This window comes from Aspergillus luchuensis, chromosome 1 (genome assembly GCF_016861625.1).
Source record: "Aspergillus luchuensis IFO 4308 DNA, chromosome 1, nearly complete sequence".
NCBI lineage: Eukaryota > Fungi > Ascomycota > Eurotiomycetes > Eurotiales > Aspergillaceae > Aspergillus > Aspergillus luchuensis.
Window position 1 is genome coordinate 6070798 of NC_054849.1, and position 22537 is coordinate 6093334.

The 22537-nt window shown below is 51.8% G+C and overlaps 10 protein-coding genes and 1 non-coding gene across 11 annotated transcripts; 8 read left to right on the forward strand and 3 right to left on the reverse strand.

The window, feature by feature from the left end:
• Positions 1 to 219: 219 nt before the first annotated feature.
• Positions 220 to 1299, forward strand: AKAW2_12060S (uncharacterized protein; the record flags this gene model as incomplete). Its single annotated transcript, XM_041684614.1, has 4 exons — positions 220 to 277; positions 340 to 572; positions 653 to 930; positions 996 to 1299. 4 exons carry the CDS (start codon positions 220 to 222, stop codon positions 1297 to 1299), a joined length of 873 nt encoding a protein of 290 aa, XP_041538780.1.
• Positions 1300 to 5551: 4252 nt separating this feature from the next.
• Positions 5552 to 6658, forward strand: AKAW2_12061S (intradiol ring-cleavage dioxygenase; the record flags this gene model as incomplete). The annotated part of the gene is made up of 1 exon (XM_041684615.1): positions 5552 to 6658. One exon carries the CDS (start codon positions 5552 to 5554, stop codon positions 6656 to 6658), a length of 1107 nt encoding a protein of 368 aa, XP_041538781.1.
• Positions 6659 to 7971: 1313 nt separating this feature from the next.
• Positions 7972 to 9027, forward strand: AKAW2_12062S (threonine aldolase family protein; the record flags this gene model as incomplete). The annotated part of the gene is made up of 1 exon (XM_041684616.1): positions 7972 to 9027. One exon carries the CDS (start codon positions 7972 to 7974, stop codon positions 9025 to 9027), a length of 1056 nt encoding a protein of 351 aa, XP_041538782.1.
• A 973-nt stretch (positions 9028 to 10000) lies between these two features.
• AKAW2_12063S (transcription factor domain-containing protein) lies at positions 10001 to 11608 on the forward strand (the record flags this gene model as incomplete). The annotated part of the gene is made up of 3 exons (XM_041684617.1): positions 10001 to 10169; positions 10232 to 11178; positions 11240 to 11608. 3 exons carry the CDS (start codon positions 10001 to 10003, stop codon positions 11606 to 11608), a joined length of 1485 nt encoding a protein of 494 aa, XP_041538783.1.
• A 1893-nt stretch (positions 11609 to 13501) lies between these two features.
• Positions 13502 to 14344, forward strand: AKAW2_12064S (uncharacterized protein; the record flags this gene model as incomplete). The annotated part of the gene is made up of 1 exon (XM_041684618.1): positions 13502 to 14344. The coding sequence occupies one exon, from the start codon at positions 13502 to 13504 to the stop codon at positions 14342 to 14344; it is 843 nt and encodes a 280-aa protein (XP_041538784.1).
• Positions 14345 to 15007: 663 nt separating this feature from the next.
• AKAW2_12065S (TauD/TfdA dioxygenase family protein) lies at positions 15008 to 16262 on the forward strand (the record flags this gene model as incomplete). The annotated part of the gene is made up of 5 exons (XM_041684619.1): positions 15008 to 15170; positions 15240 to 15745; positions 15803 to 15851; positions 15910 to 16041; positions 16087 to 16262. The coding sequence occupies 5 exons, from the start codon at positions 15008 to 15010 to the stop codon at positions 16260 to 16262; spliced, it is 1026 nt and encodes a 341-aa protein (XP_041538785.1).
• A 45-nt stretch (positions 16263 to 16307) lies between these two features.
• On the reverse strand, positions 16308 to 17813 carry AKAW2_12066A (fungal specific transcription factor domain-containing protein; the record flags this gene model as incomplete). Its single annotated transcript, XM_041684620.1, has 2 exons — positions 16308 to 16788; positions 16840 to 17813. 2 exons carry the CDS (start codon positions 17811 to 17813, stop codon positions 16308 to 16310), a joined length of 1455 nt encoding a protein of 484 aa, XP_041538786.1.
• A 17-nt stretch (positions 17814 to 17830) lies between these two features.
• AKAW2_12067A (Zn(II)2Cys6 transcription factor domain-containing protein) lies at positions 17831 to 18361 on the reverse strand (the record flags this gene model as incomplete). Its single annotated transcript, XM_041684621.1, has 1 exon — positions 17831 to 18361. The coding sequence occupies one exon, from the start codon at positions 18359 to 18361 to the stop codon at positions 17831 to 17833; it is 531 nt and encodes a 176-aa protein (XP_041538787.1).
• Positions 18362 to 18887: 526 nt separating this feature from the next.
• Positions 18888 to 19001, forward strand: AKAW2_t10047S. The gene has a single exon. It is a non-coding gene; the product is annotated as a tRNA-Leu (tRNA).
• A 494-nt stretch (positions 19002 to 19495) lies between these two features.
• On the forward strand, positions 19496 to 20951 carry AKAW2_12068S (alpha/beta hydrolase; the record flags this gene model as incomplete). Its single annotated transcript, XM_041684622.1, has 4 exons — positions 19496 to 19690; positions 19743 to 19881; positions 19946 to 20054; positions 20105 to 20951. The coding sequence occupies 4 exons, from the start codon at positions 19496 to 19498 to the stop codon at positions 20949 to 20951; spliced, it is 1290 nt and encodes a 429-aa protein (XP_041538788.1).
• Positions 20952 to 21942: 991 nt separating this feature from the next.
• On the reverse strand, positions 21943 to 22525 carry AKAW2_12069A (TolB family protein; the record flags this gene model as incomplete). The annotated part of the gene is made up of 2 exons (XM_041684623.1): positions 21943 to 22397; positions 22519 to 22525. The coding sequence occupies 2 exons, from the start codon at positions 22523 to 22525 to the stop codon at positions 21943 to 21945; spliced, it is 462 nt and encodes a 153-aa protein (XP_041538789.1).
• Positions 22526 to 22537: the final 12 nt, after the last annotated feature.

The following is a 22537-nucleotide window of genomic DNA, read 5'->3' on the forward strand; positions in this document are numbered from 1 at the left end:
TTTCCCAACCTAGTCAACAAGTTCAGCTCGGAGGAGGATCGTCTTGGCAGAGTTCGGTACTCGATCGCGCTAAGCGGGCAAGGCGTGGAGCATCGTCCGCGTGCGAGTCAGTCAGCTCACTCCCTGCCGAGGCCAGGCTGATCCCGTATTAATTCCTGGGTTCCCCTCTGTCAGATTGACCTCAACCTCATCTTTGATTTAAACTTATCTTACGGCACCATGTTCGGTGACTTTCCCGTCGACAACAAAATCGTCCTGGTGACGGGAGGAGGATCCGGTGAGGCCTCAATTTGACCCTCACTTCACCCCTTCTCCACATCACACTAACGCACCACTCAGGGATCGGATTGCAGCTCTGCCGCCAGGCCGCCGCCAAAGGCGCCCGAATCATCATTGCCGATCTGCGCCTCATTCCCGAAGCCCAACAGTTTGTCGACAGCTCCGACGCCGTTATTTTCCAGCGCTGTGACGTTCGTAACTGGGCCGAGTTGCAAGCCCTCATCCAGCTCTCGCAAGACAAATGGAACGATGTACCCGACGTCTATGTCGCATCAGCTGCCATCTTTGAACCCGTACGTGTTTCTTCCTAACCAAGTATCTCTCGGTTCATCAAATATTTCACGATCTCCTCGCTCACGGAATTCACAATCAGTCATGGTCCAGTTTCTGGGAAGATTCGGAAACGACCGACTACGCGTGTATCGACATCAATGTCAACCACCCTATTAAGCTTACTCGACTGGCCATCCGAGCTCTCCTGGGTAAGGACAAGAAGGGTGTCGTATGTCTGGTCTCCTCTATCGCGGGAATAAATGCTTCGATCCGGAGCCCCCTGTACTGCGCATCCAAGCATGCTATCTGGGGCTTCGTCAAGTCAATGACCATGCTTGACCTATTGGAGGGCGTGAAAGTCACCTCCATCTGTCCAGGGTATTTCATCCCCTTTTATCCTTCGAGTCTCCGATTTACCTAGAGCATGCGCTAACGTCAACCAGCGTTGTCCCCACGCCTCTGTGGGACTCCGTCCCCGGTGTCCGCAAGCATCTATCCTATGACCGAGTGAAACACGTCCCGGCAGAAGAAGTGGCAGAGTACATGCTCGAGCTTATCCAGCAGGGCAAATACTCTGGCGGTTCAGTGGTGGAGATTACCAGCTCTGGCCCGGACGGTCGTAGAGTCATCCCGCCGTGGAATGTGTCGCCACCGAATGTGTATGCCGGTGCGGATAAGAAGATGTTGGCTAACTTCATCGAACCGGTCCGCGAAGCGTTGAAGAAGGAGCGGAAAGCGAAGCTGTAATCATTATACCCTTGTTTGATATACCCAGTGAAGACACCTAGAGCATCAGGACGGAGTTACTCACCCCAGAATATCCCTTTCTGTCCTGACTCTTCCATGCAATACACCACATCAGTTATCTATAGCCGTGTCTCTGCAAATTTTCTGCGGTTGATATTTCTACGACCACTGCTATCTAATTCTACAGATAAACATGTAATGATACTTGAGTTAACTCTCTATTGGTTTGATACACTTTGCCTGACTACAATTTCTCCCCTCTCGTCATGTCCGTGTGCAAACTCAGTGGACTAGCCTCTAGCATCTAGAACCCACCATAACAGACATTCTATAGCACTGGATCCTGGCCAATTACCTGGCAAAGCCCTTTGAATTTTCGCATTGTATGGTCGTCCCATGATCAGAACTATCGGCATATATAGAGGTATGATAGTGAGGCCCCTTAGTATAAACCATTCTGATATAATTTATGCATTAGGCCAGAAAAATAAATGCGCTAGTTAAGCACGAGCGTTTCAACTGACTCGTTTCATCGATCATCGGTGGATTGATTAGTAATGATAGCCCGTGACATTTGTAGTGAGGGACATCCTCATATATAGATAATGATACTATAGACAGTAGTGACTAGTCACTGGAAACTGTTTAGTCATATTGAATTGAACTATACTGTCGGAAAATTTCATCTTAAGCACCTTTTAGGGTCTATTTGGATAAGGTTGTGTTGGAGTAGTAGTACCATTCATACTACTCAGTAGCAGGCGCAATGGACCCAGCCAAAATATATATGTCTGGGAACCACAAACGAGTGCCACTATGGACTAACACCCTCGTAGAATCTTGCGCAACGGTAGTATATTAGACGCAGATGCTTGTATCTTTGATATACTATTGTGTCTCGCGTTACGGTCTCCTTCATCAGCTCTCTTACGTGTATTGTCATGTCCTATCCTCTCACGCTGTCTCGTTTCACTTAGTAACCAACAAGACGTTCCCGAATTCATGCACATGATGGCATATCTTTCCTAGTCCTGAAGTACAATGTTCAATGCAGAATCTCAATTTTCATATGTTTTATATCAATAAGATGCCAATAGGCCAAATGTAACGCGAATACGGGCAGCATGGAACTGAGTTCTACGATGATAGCATAATCTAAGGGTTATATGGTCAGCAGAGAGAGCTTCCAGATGGCCATTTGTCAATGCAGCTGAGTAGAGAGACTGGAATTTTCTGTCGCCTTATCTGAGATAGCCCCAGAAACCATGTAGCGACTCTCCTAGGCCTTTTGAAGGGTGTCTGGAGAATGATTTTGCTGCACGCGGTCTAACATATTCCAGCAAAGATGGTTTATGTGAATTATTGCGGCAGGCGAGCGACAATCAGATGAAACACTATGCTCCTAAAGAAGCGTAGATCATGCAAGGATTGTGGCGCCTACTTAGTAATGACGGAAGATCTCGAGGTGTATTGGACTGGTGGTCTATGGGAGTGATGGCAAGATATACAGAGACTGGTGCGTGCGCTATGCTCTTTAGACCTTTGAGAAGAGATCACCTGATCCGAATGCTTACTCTTACTCCCCTCTCCATCCCGATTCCCCTCGCTTACTTCTCACTTCAGCTCCCTCACATGGGATCTAGGGCGTGGCCAAAGATTTACCTGGTACTGCATGGTGCAGGGTAGCAGTTGAACGCTTCCAATCAACATGTTATAGAGACCATGTATGATCGAGGAAGCCTTCGATAAGAAATCGGAATACAGGCTCACTGCCTCGTGGTTTCTGCTAAATGGGACCACGAGCCCCCACTGCATAAAGAGCTTGCCCAAGAGTATAGTCACTCTGAGCTCATTATGATCAGGCCATAGCATCATGCCACGATGCATCTGCCAAACATAAGACGAGGACCCTGCCTACTTGCTCAATTCTGTGCTGCGATAGATTCGAACAGCAGTGTCAGCCGGCCCCTCGCCGAGCTGGCCCTATTGACTTAATGACTTACCTTTCAGCTCAGAAAGGGCTCAGAAGCCATTGCGTTGTTGCGTCGGACACTCCCGGTTCCTGCAGGACCATATACTTCATTATTGCTTGGAGGAGATAACCCCCCACCAACCATCACATAGTGGCAGTACTGGCTTGGCAATCAATGAAAGCATACCTCACCAGTCCGACTCCGGGGTGACCAGAGGCTCGAGACGTGTTCTAGCTGAGACACTTCTTCCTTATCTGACGGCTGAATCAAAATGGGTGAATCCTCATCCGGGGGTTTCCACCAACTTGCCCCCCAAGGTTACCGGCTTATCAATCGTGACTCAACATGATACTTCATAATCCTGCAGCTGCTTAGTGCGGGATTGATAGGGTCACCACCCCACCGCGGTTCTTCATCATGCTTGAAGTCGAGAGGTTACATTGGAGTGCCAAGGGAAAGCTCCCATGAGGGGGTTATTGCCCAATGGCAGGCGTTCGGTTTCATCTATTCGACGTGAGGAGTATGCAGGCCGTCGACGGAGCCCGGCTTCACCTACCTAATCAGGCTTATCTCCGGTAACGGATCATTACTGACCGATGCGCTGCTGACGATCGCCGTCCTGCACCGCCATGATGGCATACCCGTCTTCTCGTTCCCGCCGGCAGTGGTTTATTCCCCGTATTCTTCCCCCCAAGCGATGACCCTGAGCCGTGTCCAGGTCCCGCTGGGCCCTGTGCCAGTTATGATCAAAATAGATCTGATTTCAAAGGGTCGCTTCGCTATCGAAGGGACGATGCTGACGACGCGTCGGGTCTGGAAGCGGAAGGTGAATTGTGGATCTGCGGCCTTCCCGAAGGGACGCCGTCTGGGGTTAAATTCTAATCCGACTTCAATCTATCCGGACGTTCGAGGTCCTCATCCTGCGCGGCTTGCAGCATCGCCAAGCAGACTTATGCAGCTCTAATAAGCTCTCTGCTGCAGTGGCCAGCTAGTCCATCCCGGTTGGGTCGACCTAATTGACGACTCCGTCGGATGCAGCCGTTTGTCTTTTCGGCGGGATATCCCCTCCTTCTGTCAAGAGATGTGTGTAGGCTTCACCTCGAGACCCGATGGCTATTCTGTAAGGTACCGACTGGGAAGTACATGGAGTGGGATGAATTAACTGCGACATATTGGGGTCAGTGATGGAATTAACCTGCCAATGAGACCATTCCGACAGGGCATGTGAAGGAGAGATCTGCTCACGGTGGGCCGAACCGAGTGGACTCATCCCATAGTAGAGCCGGCCGATCTCCCAGTGTCCTTTAACGGATTACAACTGCTGAGTACTATTCGGAAAGGTCGTTCGGCCCGCCGGTGTCTGCAGGACATCCTCCGCCAGCCAGTGAGAGATAATGCATTATTCTTCGTGTCGGATGGCCCCCGATCGTCGTGATCAGCATTTCCCAGCGAATTAGTTTCGCGTTGGTCTTCCTTCCGCGGTCTCTTTCGTCGAATCCGATTTCCTCACGCTGGCTTGGCATCTCCATCGCGGCTTGGCACAACCACCTGAAGTCTATGCGCCTTCCACATCCGGCACCCTGGTTACTATTCCCAGCATCCTTCCATCACTCCAAATTTCTGCAGAAACTTAGGTTATGATAACGTGGAACGATAATCGCCATCAACTCATCCACTCACCCACAATGCCCAGACTGTGGAGAATGTGGGTGGAAGAATCCTATTGTGGGAGGTTTACATCACAACCATTCACAGCCGCCGCTCTGGCACGATGGCCTTCTGCTACTGACGGTCTAGCCAGCTCCTTCAATATGTTTCTCTACATGGTTGGTATCTCATTTGCATGTGCAGCCTATCACAGTCCAGATAATCCAGTCTCCATCAGCTCCATCCTTCGGAGTATATTGGCCTCGACTTCATTCAAACCTAAGGGAGACACCTGAGGACCCATGGGCTAAGCTCGCCATCGGTTGCTTCACTGATGCCAAGTGATCGACCTTGTTTGCAGGACGATCATCCCTCGGTGCACCACAGGTACCTGTATCGGATCGGCCGCACGAGAATTTCAGTGGCATCGAGACAAGGATGCCGAATAAACTATTATCCACCACAGCGTGATATTGATTGTACCGAAGAGGAATCGGGACCGCGAGTTCAATCCAAGATAGCTATATAAACCCCTTGGACATACCCTCCCAAATACCTCCTCAGTCTCTCACTCGCATCGCAAGCATCCTCACATTGTCAAGCATCTCTGCAGCACTTCTCCTGGATTCAATATGCAAATCAAGAACGTCCTTAACTTGGCCGTCGTCGGCAATGCCCTCCTGGCCACCGCCCACCCGGGTCACCATGAGGAGCGTGAGGCCCTTCAGCAGCGCTCCTTCAAGCGCAGTGTGGCCCACGGTCTGCAGAAGTGTGAGGCCAGCCTGGAGGCCAGCGGCCTTCACGCCCGCGCCGAGGCCCGTCGCCGCGCCGTGGTCGATATGCACCGCCGTCAGCTGCAGGCCCGTGGCGACACCGCTGAGGTGCTGAACAAGTCGCACCTGTCCACCCGTCCCATCTCGTCCAGCACCCCCGAGACCGAGGTCTTCAACGACGACAAGAAGATCTGCCTCCTCGGACCCAGCGCTGAGGGTGAAACCGGACCCTACTGGATCCCCGGCGAGCACATCCGCGGCGACATCCGTGAGAACGAGCCGGGTATTCCTGTCACCGTCGAGCAGCAATTCATTGACGTCGAGACCTGCCAGCCCCTCACTGGCATCTACACTGAGATCTGGGGCTGCAACGCCACCGGTGTCTACTCCGGCCTGGTGGCTGATGGCAACGGTAACTCCAACGACCTGGCCAACTACAACCGCACCTTCCTCCGTGGTGTGCAGCAGACCGATGAGGACGGAGTGGTGACCTTCAACACCCTGTTCCCCGGCCACTACGCTGACCGCACCACCCACTACCACAACATTGTGCACTGGGGCGCCACTCTGCTGCCCAACAACACCCTGGCGGGTGGCTCCATCCCCCACATCGGCCAGATCTTCTGGGACCAGGACATGATCAGCAAGGTCGAGTCCACCTACCCTTACAACACCAACTCGATCCCCATCACTACCAACGCAGAGGACCGCGTGGTCACCGTGGAGACCGAGAACGCCGACACCGACCCCTTCCTGAACTACGTCTACCTGGGTGACTCCCTCGAGGACGGTCTGTTCGCCTACCTCACCGTTGCCGTCAACACCTCGGCCATCCACTACCCCTACTGGACCAACGTGTACACTGCCAGTGGCGGCGAGTCTGTCTGCGGTACCTGCGATGGTGACCCGGACGCTGTTGACGGTGGTCTCCCCACCCCCTCTGCATCCGCTTCCGCTTCTGCTTAAACGCAAGTCGGGTCTCGACGAGGAAAGGAATGAAATTTTCTGAATGATGAGTGGATAGTTTTGTATATTTAGACTAGATGATGTACCTGACGGTGCTACTTCATAGCTCACGAATATGAAAGACTTGATTGGATACAGCTACCCCTTCGGAAACTGGCCGATTCGTAAGCACTAATGACTAAGCGGAGCGCTCCGAGGGCCTAGTCGCATCGGGAATCCGGGATTGATAAATCCCACTATTTACCCGTTTATCGCGGGCTTTGCTCAGTCCGTTGAACAACGATCTTGTGGAAGGATGGAATCAGGGAATGTGTCTCGTCTTGGCATGCGGCATCCTTGCCTGTTCTATGACTTGTTAACCAATTCAATCGTTGGTGAAATCGTTCTACTATGGACTGAACAGAAGCATCTTCTCCGGTGAGTGAGTGCAGTCCGATCGGCTGCTTTGCTGCGTCGGGTTTGCTGTAAGAACACGATGGTATCATTAAATGCTGCATGGGAGGTAAAGGAACTCTTATGTACATTCTTGAGGGTTGTCTGCATCACATGGCTTCTGAAATGGTCGGTGTGGGGGTACAAATCAATGGCGGAAATAGACGATGCAGCCTGGAGTGATACCAAGTTACTCAAGAACTAGCGCTAGTATACAATATATTGATCTATAACTAGTATTCGGCTTTAGTCGGTCAATTACAATAGTACATGTTTTCAGATTCTATCTAGATACACGACAATAACTTTTCTGTTATGATACGGTGACTGCCTCCCTGATCGTTGTAGAGATACGCCTTGCAGGAGCGTTGTCGAAACCAATGCTTGTACATATTCCCGAGGAGATCTGATCGCCCGCGGCAGCTAAGCAGGGATTCGGTCGATCAATAAGCCCAGAACCCGGCGTTGCCGGCCACTTGATCTTGGGATTTGATAGAACTATACGAGGAATTGTACGGGATCTGGTGAGGGTTATGGTGACCATAACCCTATCAGAGAGCCTAGACAGGCATCACTATCATAGCCACCAACAATCTATCTGGCGTACATCTATCTGGTTATCTAGCTGTCACAGATAAGTTTAGAATCGGCCCACCTAGTGGATCCGTCCATCTTATTTTTCTTTGTCAAATTCCGGCTTCATCCTGACATGACTCACATTCCCGAACCATTCCCGAGCGGAAATGACATCCATTTCCCCTCACACATTTTCTCCTCATAAAGCTTCCTTCCCAAAACTCAATTCCCGACTTTTTCTTTTTCCTTCTTTTCTTCTTACATCTCCATATATCCAATAAAACCTTCAACAGGGTTGACACACAATGATCGTCAAACTCACCCAACCATACAGCTTCCTGGATGACTACAGCGAGGGTGCTCATCCACGCCTACTGCAGTCCCTCCTCCTCACCAACGCCACACAACAAACCGGTTACGGCACCGATGAATACACACACGAAGCTCGTCAATTAATTTACTCTCAAATACAAGCCACCGACGATGAAGTCGCCATCCACTTTGTCCCCAGCGGAACGGCCGCCAATCTCATCTCTATTGCCAGCTGTCTGCGGCCGTATGAAGCCGTCCTGGCTGTAGAAACCGGACATATCCTGGACAAAGAAGCCGGAGCCATCGAAGCCACCGGCCACAAAGTCATCCCCGTGCCCGGGGTCCGGGGCAAAATGACCCCCGAGAATCTCGAGCGGGTCTTGGATCGCAATACCTTCTTCCCGCACATGGCCAAGCCGCGGCTGGTGTACATCTCCAATGCGACGGAGGTGGGCACGATCTACACGCGGAGTGAGCTGCGGCGGCTGTCGGAGACGTGTCGACGGCGGGATTTACTGCTGCATGTGGACGGAGCGCGATTGGGGGTGGCGCTGATCGCCGAGATGAATGATCTCACCCTACGCGATATGGTCGATTACACCGATATCTTCTGGATCGGTGGCACGAAGATGGGCGCCTTGCTGGGCGAGGCGGTCGTGGTGCGCAGAAGTCTGGCCGAAGGGTTTGAATTTAATATCAAGCAGCGCGGAGCCTTGCTGGGAAAGTCTCGCGTCATGGGGGTGCAGTTTGCCGAGTTGTTTCGGGATGGATTGTATTTTGAGCTGGCTAGACATGCCAATGCCATGGCACGGCGCATTTCGGCGCAGTTTGAGCGCATGGGATGGGAGCTGGCGGCCGACACAGAAACCAACCAGGTGTTTGTCGTGGTACCGGATGCGATGCTGCATCGGCTGGCGGAGCGCATTCGGTTCTACGAGTGGGACAAGCGTGAAACTGGCACGGTGATTCGCATTGTGACAGCTTGGGCTACGGATGAGATGGCGGTGGATAAACTGTGTCAGTGGCTGGAGGCCATCTATCAGGCATAGTTGGGTTTGCTTCAATCTTAATGTCATGATAATAATACCCGAGCTATCTAATAGAGAGACAGAGAACCTGACAGACAGAGTTTAATATGATGAACTAATGAGATCTCCATGAGTCAATCGGAAGATTAAAATGGAACCCTAATTAAAAATAAACAGGAAGAGACAAAATGGCCGGGCCAGACTGTTGGGGAAATTACTTGATGGAATCCACTTGCTGCAATTTCCGTGACAAAGAATAGGGCATTTCCCCTCATTATTCCCGATATTCCTTCTGTTATTCCCGACCGCCGGGAATATAATCTTGATACCCCTCACGTGCCCCTCACACAATTCCCGCCCCTCAATTCTGGCCAATTCCATCTCAATTTATTTCCGCGTCGGCTTTGAGGTGGTTGCAACAATGCGCCTGTCCATTTCCTGCGACAGCTGTCGGTAAGCTAAGCTCCCTCACTTCACTTCCATTCCATTCCATTCCAACCCATCCTGTCCAATCACTTTTACCAATTGCTCACTTACTAGACAATCCAAGGTCAAGTGCATCCACGATGGCCATCCTCCCTGCCGTCGCTGCCACCGCCTCAATCGCGATACTTGCGTCCTGACCGATCCGCGCTCTTCCGGTGTGCGTACGCCCCGAACCCCTCGCAGAGCCAGCATCAGAAGAACCGGTTCAGGTTCAGGTTCAGCATCAGGGATAGGAACAGGGACAAGAACAGCAACAGACGCAACGAGGACCACCGCGACCACTCCCACAGCCAGCTCGCCTGCTCCTACGCCCACTCCTTCTCATTCCGCCAACCCCATCGCTGCCATCGCTCCGGCCACTCTCATCGCAGCATGCGACATCTATCGCAAGAAATTCCCCGTCGTCAACTTCCTCCACTATCCCTCGCTGATCGCCGATCTCTCCCACAATGCCTCCGCGGTGGAACCCGTTTTTCTCTCAGCTCTACTTTCTCTATGCGCCCGCTTCATGCCCGACGCCGCCCTGGCTGCTCCTGAAACCTATGCCGAGTATGCGCGCTCTCAACTGGCCCATCGCGCCTTCGAAGCTCCCTCCCTCTATCTTGCACAATCCCTTGTGATGATCTCGTTGTACGAATGGGGGTCTGGTCGGCCTTATCGCGCATGGATGTGCAGCGGTACTGTTCCACTCAACTTACCCCTTCAGCCCGACCATCACTAACACAATGTGTGCATCCAGGCATGGCCACCTACATGATCCAATCCCTCCTCAAGACCGCCGATGACACCATGGAACAACAACCCCTTCTCGACCTGCCCGCTCATCGCATCACCTACGAACAGCTGGTCCGCACCTACTGGTGCTGTTTCGCGCAGGACTGTGAGCTCAGCTCCGGCGCCCGCCAACACTTTGCCCTCTCCTTCCGCCAGATCTCCGTGCCCCTCCCCATCAGCGATTCCGATTTCACCTTTGGAAAAGCCACGCCGCGCTTAATGCCGGCGGACATGAACCGCTCATCCTCTCTGGCACTGAATCTATCCATCGATCGAGGATTGACTATCGTCACACGGGGGTTTGACATATTCGTTCGCATACTGAGATTCGCCAATGAGAGCCGTCGCGGTCGGGCGCAAGGATCGGCAGGGTTGTCCCTTCGCTCGTGGGAGATGCTCAAAGCCGAGCTGGACGAGTGGAGGGGGCTTCAGGATGCGACGGTACGGTATCCCGAGACCAATGCGCAGGCGCATGTGGCTTTGGGGTCGGGGGAGTTGTTCGCCTATATCAACCTGGTATATTTTATGAGGTGTGTTCATTTGACCGTCCCGATGTTTGATGTGATCATTACTGACAACGATAGTATTCTGTTCCTTTACCGCGACCGCTTCCTCTCCACCCCCAAATCATTCATCGACCATCACGATCCCGCCGACGACGAAGCCATTGACCACCTCTTCGCAACAGCCCAGCACATCGGCGCTATACTCGCTGCTCTCGAGGCCTGCGCCACTCCTGTCATTACCCCTTACGCAGGGTTCAGCGTCTTCGTCGCCGCGCATATCAACATGTACGGGACTGTCTGTCCGGGCCGGTACCCGGGGGGTCTAGCGCGCGCGCAGGAAGAGAAGAAGATGAATCTGGAGTATCTGGAGCGACTGTGTCGGTTCTGGGACGTGGGAACGAGCTGGGTACGACCACTCCCACACCTCCGATCCAATTTCTGTTTGTTGAAAGACTAACAGGTGATAGTGGCGCACTCTCCAAGAAGCCAACCGGTTCTATGAAACTGCCCGAACCACCGCCCAAGGCCCTACTGGCGTTTCCCGTCCGGAGCATCTCACCCTAGCTGGCACCCTCGATGAATACGGCGATATTCGTGTCTCGCGACCTGAAACAGCGTCTGCTTCACGACGGCGCCCGGGGGTATCTTCGGAGGGAGTTGGAGTGCGACGCATGTCGGTGGCCGAGCTAACAGCGCCAGGCGGCAGTGGAAGTAGCGGTGGTAGTGGTGAATGGGCAGATGTGGAGGCGGAGATGGGGCAGTGGCCGTTTCTCGATGAGAATTGGTCGCTGGGATTCGACACGGGGTTCGAGTCGGCGTGGCCGGGGTTGAGCTGATGGCAGCGGAGTTGGCCTGTATGAGTAATGAATGTATGAGTGATGATCACAAGTATAACTAATGAAATCAATCACAATCGAAAACTGTTCTAGTAGCATGGCCATCACAGCGCATTCATAGTCACTGATAGGTTTATGTTCAGTATTGGATTCGCGGAGGATTTTGTTTGATCAAGATTTCAGTGATAATCCAATAGGAGATAAACCATTAAAAGGATCAATTGACCTGCACTGATGCCTCTAAACAACCATCCACTGCGGCATCTTTGTTTCAAACTCTTCGGGATGCGGTACACTAGGCGCAAGCGTTGCGACCTAGGTCGGCGTACTAGTAGATAGAGCACAGGCCTCCAAGTCGATACTAGTATTATATTCAATAGTGGTTCGCTCGGTAGGACGGTGCTAGTTGCTGAGGTGAGTGCGCCACACGCAACTTCTCTTTTTTCGGAAGTATTAAGACGCATATGATGTCTCAGATGTTCGGAGACATCAACCACCGACAACATACTTAGTACATCACTGTAATCAAAGGAAGCACGGCAAAGGAGGTCCTGGCAGGTGGCCCCGAAATCTCCGAAACTACGAAATGCAGTTTCAGTCGAAAACTGCTAATAATATATATTCTCTCCCCTGCAGTTCAAGTCCAAGTAGGCGCATACGTGGCTCACGTAGAATTCTGGAATACAGCATGGCATCAAGCCTATCGGCGATAACTACTGGTTGCGTCTACCGTTATGAGCGGGGAATGAGTGAGCCGGCACTTTAACCAAGTATTTAGATTTTCCAAGTTTTGCTCCATCGGGGAATCAGGGCTGTGACGGTAAAGGAGAAAATTGCGTGGAATCTAGAAAACGCGGTAGAAAAACACTAGCATCATTTTAAGGTTAAGCCGGGAATTGATTTATTGCCAGAACGCGTCGATCTTTGGCGCACACAGAATATGGGCTAGTAAGTGGAGATGAGACGGACAAACCACGTAAGATGGTGCGTGAATGCATCATCACACACCTTTTTAGTCCATTTCGACAACGGCATTAAACCTGAAGGAGTTGAATCCGTGGAGTGACTACCGTAAGTAGCGTGGCGCAGATATCGACTCTGTTCAGAGTTGGGTTTCACTCTGCTATTCTTGGGCTTCGAGATGGCCTGTTCGGCGTGGCTGGGTTTCCGTGGGTGGACCATTCCCAAGGCGCTCACCAGTTCGACGATCGGCCGTTGCATTTGCCCAGCCCTCTGTTGGGGAGAGCGAAGCTTTTAGCGGGGAATACGCCTCGGTTGGAACCAGATTTGGTGTGCTTGGGCTAAATTCTTTTCCTCACGATGTGGTGCAGTGGAGTCAGGGTGGAAAAAGGGGTGTGGTGAGGGTTCATGTTGTGGATATTGGTGATTCTTTGCTCCCTGTGATCGCGGAGGGAGTAATCCCAGCTGGGGTTGAAAAGAATACCTCATCCTCTACTGGAAATGAACAAGATAAAGCCGGTGCCATCGCAATCCATCGCTAGAAAGTAATGACAAGAAACGAATAAGCAATGGGTGGGCCAAAGCCGCGTGGCCGCTGAGTGGCCGACGGCCCACTCCGGATCCCCGAAGCCAATCACCGAGTCAATCGCTATAAAAATAACCTGCGAAAGCCTCAGCCCTAGTTGAGGCACGGTATGGAGTACGACGACTGCCAGCAAGATTGGCCTGGCAGAGATTTCGGCTCTCTCGCCCATCATCTCGCTCGTCATTCATATTTGAGGGCCTGTCGGTAGTTCTGTTCCGATGGGCCCTACAATCCCTTCTCTACCCCGATTTCCTCTTCTTCCTCCTAGCCCTCCTCTTCTTTTATCATCCTAACTACTTCTACCCGACTTTGCTGCTGCCTATATCCGACCCCTCCTCTAGTCCATCATGCAACTCCGTTATCTGCTGGCGCTCAGCGCCCTATCATCCGCTGCTCTTGCGCACGCGGAGCCCGCGGCTGGAGTTTTTTCGCTGTCACCGCAAACCGAAGCGCCGGTCGCTCAACCAACATCCATCGTTGATCAATACCTCAAGCCCAAGCGGTATAACCGTTCTTTGAACTTCCAGAAGAGGGCGACTACTACCGATGATACCACCACCACAACGGATGCAGCCACCACCACTGCAGACTCCACTACATCCACTTCGTCCAGCACTACCGAAGCCACCACCACCTCCGACACCTCGACGACCAGTGCGACGACGACTGCAACCACTGCCACGAGCACCAGCTCCAGCAGCAGCACCACCACCACTTCATCCTCATCCTCTCAATCCACCACCAGTGCCACCTCGACCACTCAAAGCACGACGACTACCTCGACGACCACTAGCACCACCACCTCCGCTACGAGCACCGTCTCCGCCGCGCAGAAGGAGTACAACCACCGTGGCGAGATCGCTGCCATCGTGACCTTCAGTATCCTCATCTTCATCTTCCTCGCCCTCACCTTCTTCCTCTGCTTCCGCGAGAAGGCCAAGACCAACCGTCTGGCCAAGAAGGCCGACGCGGGAGCCGATTACTCCATGGTGCCGCTGGCCGATGGCCGGCCTCAGAGCGAGGCCAAATTTGACCGCGCCTCTATGATGTTCGCCTCCAACTCGCAACTCAATCTGGATCAGATGGCGAGGAGGCCTACCTCCATGGCGGCTAGTGAGACTCTGAGTGTGCCGATGAACCGGACGGCGCCGGGGACGCCTTCGGATGAGCATCGGGCGAATATGGTTTGAGTGCGAGTATAGTTGGGGGTGTGTATGAGTTTGGTCTGATACCCGGGATAATGTTCGACATGATTGCAGCATGACATTACCGATCGGAGTCGCCATCGATGAGGATGATGGTTTTTTTTTTCTTAGTATTCTTATTTGTTCTTCTTCTTTGTGTATATTGGATGTTTTGTTCTTCAGCGATTTGAGCCTTCTGTATGATCGTTTGTGGAGCTTTGAGATATCAGATGCATATGCATAGCGTTGTGGAGATCCGCCCATTGCAGACTGTTAGTAATTTGTAACACCCGCATACTTCTGAGCTTAGCATACAGCTGCTGTGCAAATTATACAAGCCGTCTTTTAGCATAAACTGAAACAAGATACAACAGGGTGTGAGGTATGCCGACCACACAACCATTGTCCGAACCATACCCATCTAAACAGACTTGTGCATTCATGAATCTCATTAACCCCGATGATACCATCCAAGCCTAGTGAAACCATCCTTCCCACCCATAACGCAATCGGCGATATCTCCAGATCCTAGCACCCTCCTAACGCCGAAAGCCGATCTATACACCACACCCGGCTGAACATAAATATCGATATCTGCCACTTACAAACATATACTACAAACCACTAATCATATTGCAAATAAACAAAAAGATACACATTCATACTACCATGCCCCAGCGAATCCACTCCACCGGCTCCCTCGACGCCTTCAACCCCATCCTAGTCACACCCGTCATCGGCACCGAATTCCCCAAAGACAGCTGCAACATTGTCGACGACATTCTCAATGCCCCCAATGCTGAGCAGCGTATTCGTGACCTTGCCGTCCTCGGTAAATTCCATTCCATTCCATCCCACCTACCTACCTACCTTCCAACCCCAGTACTCACAACTACCACAGTAGCAGAAAGAGGCGTCGTCTTCTTCCGCGCCCAGCACAACCTAACCAACGACCTCCAAAAACAGCTCATCCTCCAAATGGGCCACCTCACCACTCGACCCGCCACCCACGGCCTACACATCCACCCCGTAACCAACGACTCACGGGAATTCGGCGACCCCGACCCCGAAATCAGCACGATCAACTCCGAAGGACGGAAGAAACTCTACAAGGGATCGGATTATACCCGTATGGCGGCGGTCTGGCATAGTGATATTGCGTTTGAGAAGGCACCGGCGGATTTCTCCAGTCTTAGGTTGACGCAGTTGCCTGTTACCGGGGGTGATACGTTGTGGGCTTCCGGGTATGAGGTTTATGATCGGATAAGTAAGCCCTATAGGGGGTTCTTGGAGGGGTTGAGTGCTACCCATGTTGGGGAGGGGTTTAAGAGGATGGGGGTTAAGGTCTATGAGGGGGAGAGGGGCGCGCCGGTTAATGTGGGGGATGAGTTGGAGGCCGTGCATCCGGTATGACCTTTTTCGTTGATTGCTGGGGTATGAGAGGGTCGCTGATTGTTGGGATAGGTTGTTAGGACGAATCCGATTACGGGGTGGAAGTCGGTCTTCCCGATTGGTATGGTTATGTCGTTAGTGGGTGTGAGGGTGAAAATGATGTGTGCTAATATGAATAGGGGCCTTTCCGAGCAAGATTAATGAGTTGAATCGGAGGGAGAGTGCGAATATGCTGCAGTACTTTCATGATCTGATTACCTATGGTCATGATCTGCAGGTGCGGTTCAAGTGGAATGAGCCGAATGATATTGGTATGTTGTATACTCCTTGGACTCATGCAGATACTGACGATATAGCCATCTGGGATAATCGCAGCGTGTTCCATACGGCCACTGGTGATCACGAGGGTTTTGGGCCTAGAAGTGGCAATCGCGCAGTCGGTGTGGGTGAGGTGCCTTACTTTGATCCTGAGAGTAAGTCGAGGAGGGAGGATCTGGGGATTGAAGATACGCTGTCTCCGGCTCATTTGTAGTTATTTTCATTACTATGTCGGGATTGGGTATCTTTTAGTTACTATCTACTCCGGAGTAAACCAGTTTAGCCCATCAGACATGTCCATGCTTAACAGGTCGTTTGACCATATCTCCGGGAACATGTCGCTAAATGTATGCCAGATGTCGGGTGTGTCTCCTGCTGCAGATCCCTGCCCATATGGATCGTGTCCAGTTAACCCTCCCATAGGGGGCAACGGATACTGAAAGTCGAGCCATCCTGCTGAGAAATGAGAATTCCCAGTCGTCACGTCGGTCTGTGCGCTCACACTCTCAGAATGTGGTGTGGGAATAACGTCCTCGGTATGGGAATCACTTAGCATAGGATCGGCCTTGGCCGCATCATTGACAGATTCCATCACGCGGTTGATGATCATCTCCAGCCCGTCTCGGTACTTCTTCAGACTAGGATTTCTCTCCGCCATAACGAATAGCGCAGAAGAACAGGCTCTCAGATCATTTGACACGGCTACTGTCCACAGTTGAGGGGCTCGGAAGAGGCAAAGGCTATCTCGTTAGTTCTGGTTCTATTGTATTGGAAGAAAGGGAACTGCTCACCAGATAGTCAATCCAGCCATATACAGCGAGTTAACTAGGAGAAAGGAGTACCCAGATGAATCGCGCTGTCGCAGCCGCTTGAAACACTGACACATCTGCCCTGACGCGTACAAGCATTTTTCAATCAGGGGATCCCCCCGCGGTAAGACTCCCACGAACCGCTGAATGAGCATCCGAATGGCGTTGTTCCAGTGCATATGGACAAAATCGTCTTCTTCTGGTGCCATTGCCGGCAGCGATATTTCGAATTCCTCCAACGCAGCAAGCAGCGGAGTTGTCTCCGGGACTAGCGTTGCGATGTTCTTATCAGTCCGATAAACCCGGGTATGAATCTGTGACATGATGCGTTGCAACTGCGCTAAAGCAATAAATCTCCGAAGCTTCCTTCCACGCGCCGGCTCACGCGGAGCCACTGAGCCCTGCAAAGCCTGCTCAACCAGCTCGTCGCTGGTACACGAATCATCCAGATCCGCTGGAGCATGGACATCAATATCCTCCTCGGGAACACTGAACGGCCGTCCCAAAGACCAGGCCACATATCGCTCAACCAGGTAGACAGACCAGAACAATCGCCGGCGCATCTGCCCTTCATACGGTCGCATCTTCTGATACTGAGATTCGCGGTGCAAACCTAGATCAATACAGATGCGCATGGCTAGACCTATCAGATACCATACTCTCGTGGCAGACGATGTTCGCATGTGATAGAGGACGAGTAACATGAGTGCTTCAATGTTCATGTAGGACTGCGATTCCCCGAGGACAGATTCCAGCTGTAGTGCCATGGCTACAAACGCGCTCGGGGCCGTGGAGTCGTAGGTCTCAGTCATCTGTAGAATAGCTGCGCCAATGGCGTATACCATGAATAGTTTGAACCGTGCAGCCTCGCTCATTTGATCTGACGGGGACTTTCGTACGGTCGCATGCAATTGCATCAGTTCCGCACGATCAAGAAACGGGAGACGGGTATGCATGTCTTTGAAATAGGCATTCAGGGGCGCAGACCAACAGCCTCGCTCGGTAATGCGGTGCTGGCTGCGGTTCTCTCGCAATCCGGCGGAGGTTGGTGGTGACTGCCATTGATGGGGATGGACCTCAGCCAGACGGCGTTTTGCACCAGACGGCCCAGATCTTCTGCGATGGACATTCCTGACGAGGGTCCTAGGTAAGCCAGGTTGTCGCTCCCCTCCTGGCTCATTGCCATCATTGAGACCACTCCAGCTCGGGAGTCATGGGGTTGTAGTTTTGCGCCCGTTGACAGCGGTTCTGCTGGCGCCTCTTCATCCGGGGGAATCTGTTCCAGTGCAGCGGATAATTGCGCTTCGAGCACTTCGATTCGGCGCACCAAAGCCCCCTTGGACATGGCATGGTGCCAGGAGGGAACGGACTCGGATCGCAGACAGGGTTGTTTGGCGGATTCACAGCCGGTACAGGTCGGATAACCGACGCATCGCTGCTTGCGTCGGTGGCAGCGTTTACATGACTTGGGGATACGTTTGCGAATTCTTCCTTCAGCGCTCATGACGGGAGGTGAAGGTTGCAGTTCAAAAATTGGACACGGGGAACAAGGGAGGATCAGCCATCCCTGGTGTTTCCCCGCATCTTGAAATGATAGATTCCTCTGCCGAGGCGCCAATTCAAGTAGTTACCGGGCTGGGCGTGGCGGTGATGAGGCGATGGTTCCGCCAACGCACGCCATCGCATTGGTGACGGTCTACTGGCCAACCATATTGAAGCATTTGACCCGGTCGGAGAGGTTACCGACAGGCAGTCAACGTGAGGTTAGAGACTTGAGACTGAATATATCCGCGGATAGCAGATTAGTGTAGTAGCAGACTCTTCATCACCCCTAACAATTTTGGGATTAATATATTCGCCAGAGAAAAGCCAAATAGATGATACTGGGTTAAGCTCTAGGTAAACACCTCTACTTGTTTTCCATTGAAGGAAATTAGGGCAGTCGCAGGCCACACGTGCATCAATGTGTCAGGTCGGGGTCAAATCTGTTGTCAACATGTACGCAAAGCTTCGGCCAGTATACCATCCAAGGCAAGATGGCCGAGTGGTCTAAGGCGCTGCACTCAAGTGAATTTCGCTTGTCCAACTCAGTTGGATGTATTGCAGTCTCGAAAGAGGCGTGGGTTCGAGTCCCACTCTTGTCATTTCTTTTTTTTCCCTTTTCTTTTTTTCGTTGTGATCGCTCGGGAAGATAATGCATTGTTTTGAAGGCGAATGAATAAAAAACAGTCACAACAACAATGCGTTTGAGACAAGTTCGCATCTCTCTCTCTTCCACAAGTATTACCCCGATTTGTCTGTCCCTCCCGTGGCAGCCCTTATCGCGATGACTGTGTGACGGTGTATCTGTCCAGTGTACTACACAGCCAACTCCCCACATCAAGAATTGATCACAATACCATCAAGATTTTAATAGTGACCATATTCACAACAAGAGTCCAGTACGCCTCAAGTCCATCTGTCAACTGTTTGACTGGATCTGGCCAGCTTCGAGATCCGGGGGAAAGTGGGCCGCCCGACCCAGACTTGCCGTCTCACTCAGCTCAACTACGGAGTACATCAGCTACCCCCCCCGCCTTCATCATCATCGGCTTATTTCCTCCTTCCATAAACCTCTCCGTTACTGTGGTTTATAATAATGTCGACCGCGAACTTCAGAGTCACCGAGCACATCATCCCCGCGTGTTATGTTCGGGAGTATGCGGGCAGTACCTTGGACCAAGAAGATGTCCTGCATCTCCACATCAAGCAATACACGCCTCGCCATCTACCCGATCCCGTCCCGGCTGATGCTGTCACCATCATAGCCGTTCATGCTGTGGGCTTCCCCAAGGTGAGCAGTGGCAGTGGAAGCCATCGGATAAGAGTAAGCTAATCAGGAATAGGAGCTTTACGAGCCACTCTGGGACGAGCTTCTCGCACGGTCCGCTCATTCCAACTTTCACATCCGCGGTATCTGGATAGCGGACGTTGCCAACATGGGCATGAGTGGAGTAATCAACGAAGATAAACTTAGCATGGACTGTGCGTGACTGGCCCTGCTTCGCCCAGATTCCATAACACCCCCGCTAAAATAGTCATCTTCTAGGCTCATGGATGGACCATCCCCGCGACCTTCTCCTGATGATCAACCACTTCCGCGACCAGATGCCCCGACCGCTAGTAGGGGTGGGCCACAGCTTCGGAGGTACCATCATGTGCGTCTCCACTCACTACCCTAGATGGATGGTTGCTGACCCCTGTGAAGTACGAATCTGGCACTGATGCACCCTCGTCTACTAACCTCAGTCATCCTCTTCGACCCGGTAATTCAACGATTGCCGCCCAAGATGGGCTTTGGCGCTGATCCGCCCGGTCCTGTCAACTTTGCCTTGTGGCGTGATGACGTCTGGCCAAATAGGGCCGCCGCTGCTGCAGGCTACAAGAAAGTGTTCAAGAAATGGGATCCCCGTTGTCTCGAACTAATGGTACAGTATGGGTTCCGGGACCTGCCCACGGCCCTGCATCCCGACCTGCCCGACAATGTAGACGCTGCCGACCCGCCTGTCACGCTGACCACATCCAAGTATCATGATGTGCTGGGCCAAATCCGGGAACGCTTCCACGCTGGAATGACAGATGGCCAGGTTCAGTTGGATCGCTCAACCCATGCGGATGTGGACCCCTCTGTGGCTGTTCTTCCGGTGTATCGGCCCGAACCACCCAGTACATTCCACAAGTTGCCATCATTACGACCGTCGGCCCTCTTCCTGCTTGGCGAAGTGAGTTATTTGAATCTCAAAGATCTTCGGGAAGGAATCAAGAGCTGTGGTCAAGGGGTTGGGGGCAGCGGGGGGAAAGACAAGGTCAAGCAAGTTACTCTACCCAAACAAGGCCACTTCTTCGCCTTTGAGGTGGTGGGAGAGACAGCCGGCCATTGTGCCAGCTGGTTAGATGAGGTTATGCGCGGATACCGCGACACTGAGCGGGAGTGGAAGGAAAAGAGACAGAAGATGGCTAAACGCGATCATTTGGTGCTGAATGAAGAATGGCGCAGGGTGATCAAGTCTCCCAGTTCATTCCGCGCGGCCAAGTCACGGGAAAGCAAACTATGAGATCTTATTAGTCGCCTCACTCTGACACCTGGCTTTCTACTAAAGTAATAATACCATAGTGCTTTTTTTCGGAATTATTCAAGGAGATTCCAAATTTCAGCAGATCCTGTGATTATATCCAGCTTTGGTTCTAAAGATCTCTTCAGTACATCGAGTACTATTGCACAAGAAAGAAGTGCAAAAGACGGAAGAAATTCTCCGTAGAGAAACCCAGACACATAGTAGACAGTAACAAAAAGCCCGGAGTATACAATCCTGAGATCATACCAAGAAATCATGATAACGCGACGGTCTTCTGTTGTGAACCTTAGTCAATCATCGGTTTAAAAACATGATAGTAGATGTGTCATGATATGAGCTGTCATACACCGGTTGTGGAAACTGTCTTGTGTGAATGGAACATCGGGGGAAGTTAATTGAGACGACGTGGCCTCAGCGTGGGACACTTATTCAAACCGTCATGAAAGTGATGTTGACGAAATGCTAGTGTAATGCCGGCTGCATTCAAAATGATATATGGGGTTTTTTAGAATGTTGTATGTCACTCAATACATGTAGTGACTGCAAGTGGGGTTGCCATTGATTGGTGTTATGGATGCATATATGGGATGGATATTGAACAGAATCTTCCACTGCTGAAAGATTTAATGTTATAGAACCGACCGTCAACGCTGTTCCCTCGGACGGGTCCTACCAATATGATCTAAATTCGTTGTACAACCATCTCATACATACATCCTTAAGCAGTAGTCTGAGTAGAAAAAGGCAGAATGTCGCTCCCGTCAATATCCAGCCATATTGTTCTGAGGTAGCAAGGTTACGTAGACCCTGCTTTCCCAAGACATTTACACCGGATCGCCGAGATCAGATCGAACACAGCTGTGATTCCATCCCCCCCAACGCGCTGTAACCACAACTACTACTTATGTACTCCCTAACGTACACCAATTACATACATACCCCAACAACTACAGCACCCTCCCAGAACTAATTACAGGACCTCCCTCGGCAAAAACAACGGCATCGAATCCTCCCACATCGAATTGGTCATCAACTTCTTATTCCCCCCATCCTTATCCATAATCATGATCTGCCCATACGGCTGAAACGTATCATCATACAAGGCACACTCAAACCGGAACCCATACATTCCCGTCGACCACATAATCCGCCCATCCTGCGACCACACCGCATGTGCATCGTTAGCACCACTACTCGTCAACACGCGTAGATCCGTCCCGTCCGGTCGAATGGTGCACACATCATAGTTGTACGTGCTGGTCTTGCGCGTGAACAGGATGAGCTCTCCATCCGGGGAGAACTGGGGTAGATTATCCCATTCAGTCGTCAGCACAGTTGTGTTGCGTGTCTCGAGGTCCAGCACCCGCAACCCGATCTCGCTGGCGTTACCGTATGTCGCGGTGTCGGCTCCCCATACCCGATACACTACTTTCTTGCCGTCCGGTGAGAAGCTCGGGAATCCATTGTTCAGGGCCCCGTCCTCGGTGATGGAGTAGCTGCTATTCACGAGTACCTCCGAGTAGCTCCCGTTGGCGTTAGCACGCACGATCCATCCGCCGGAGGCT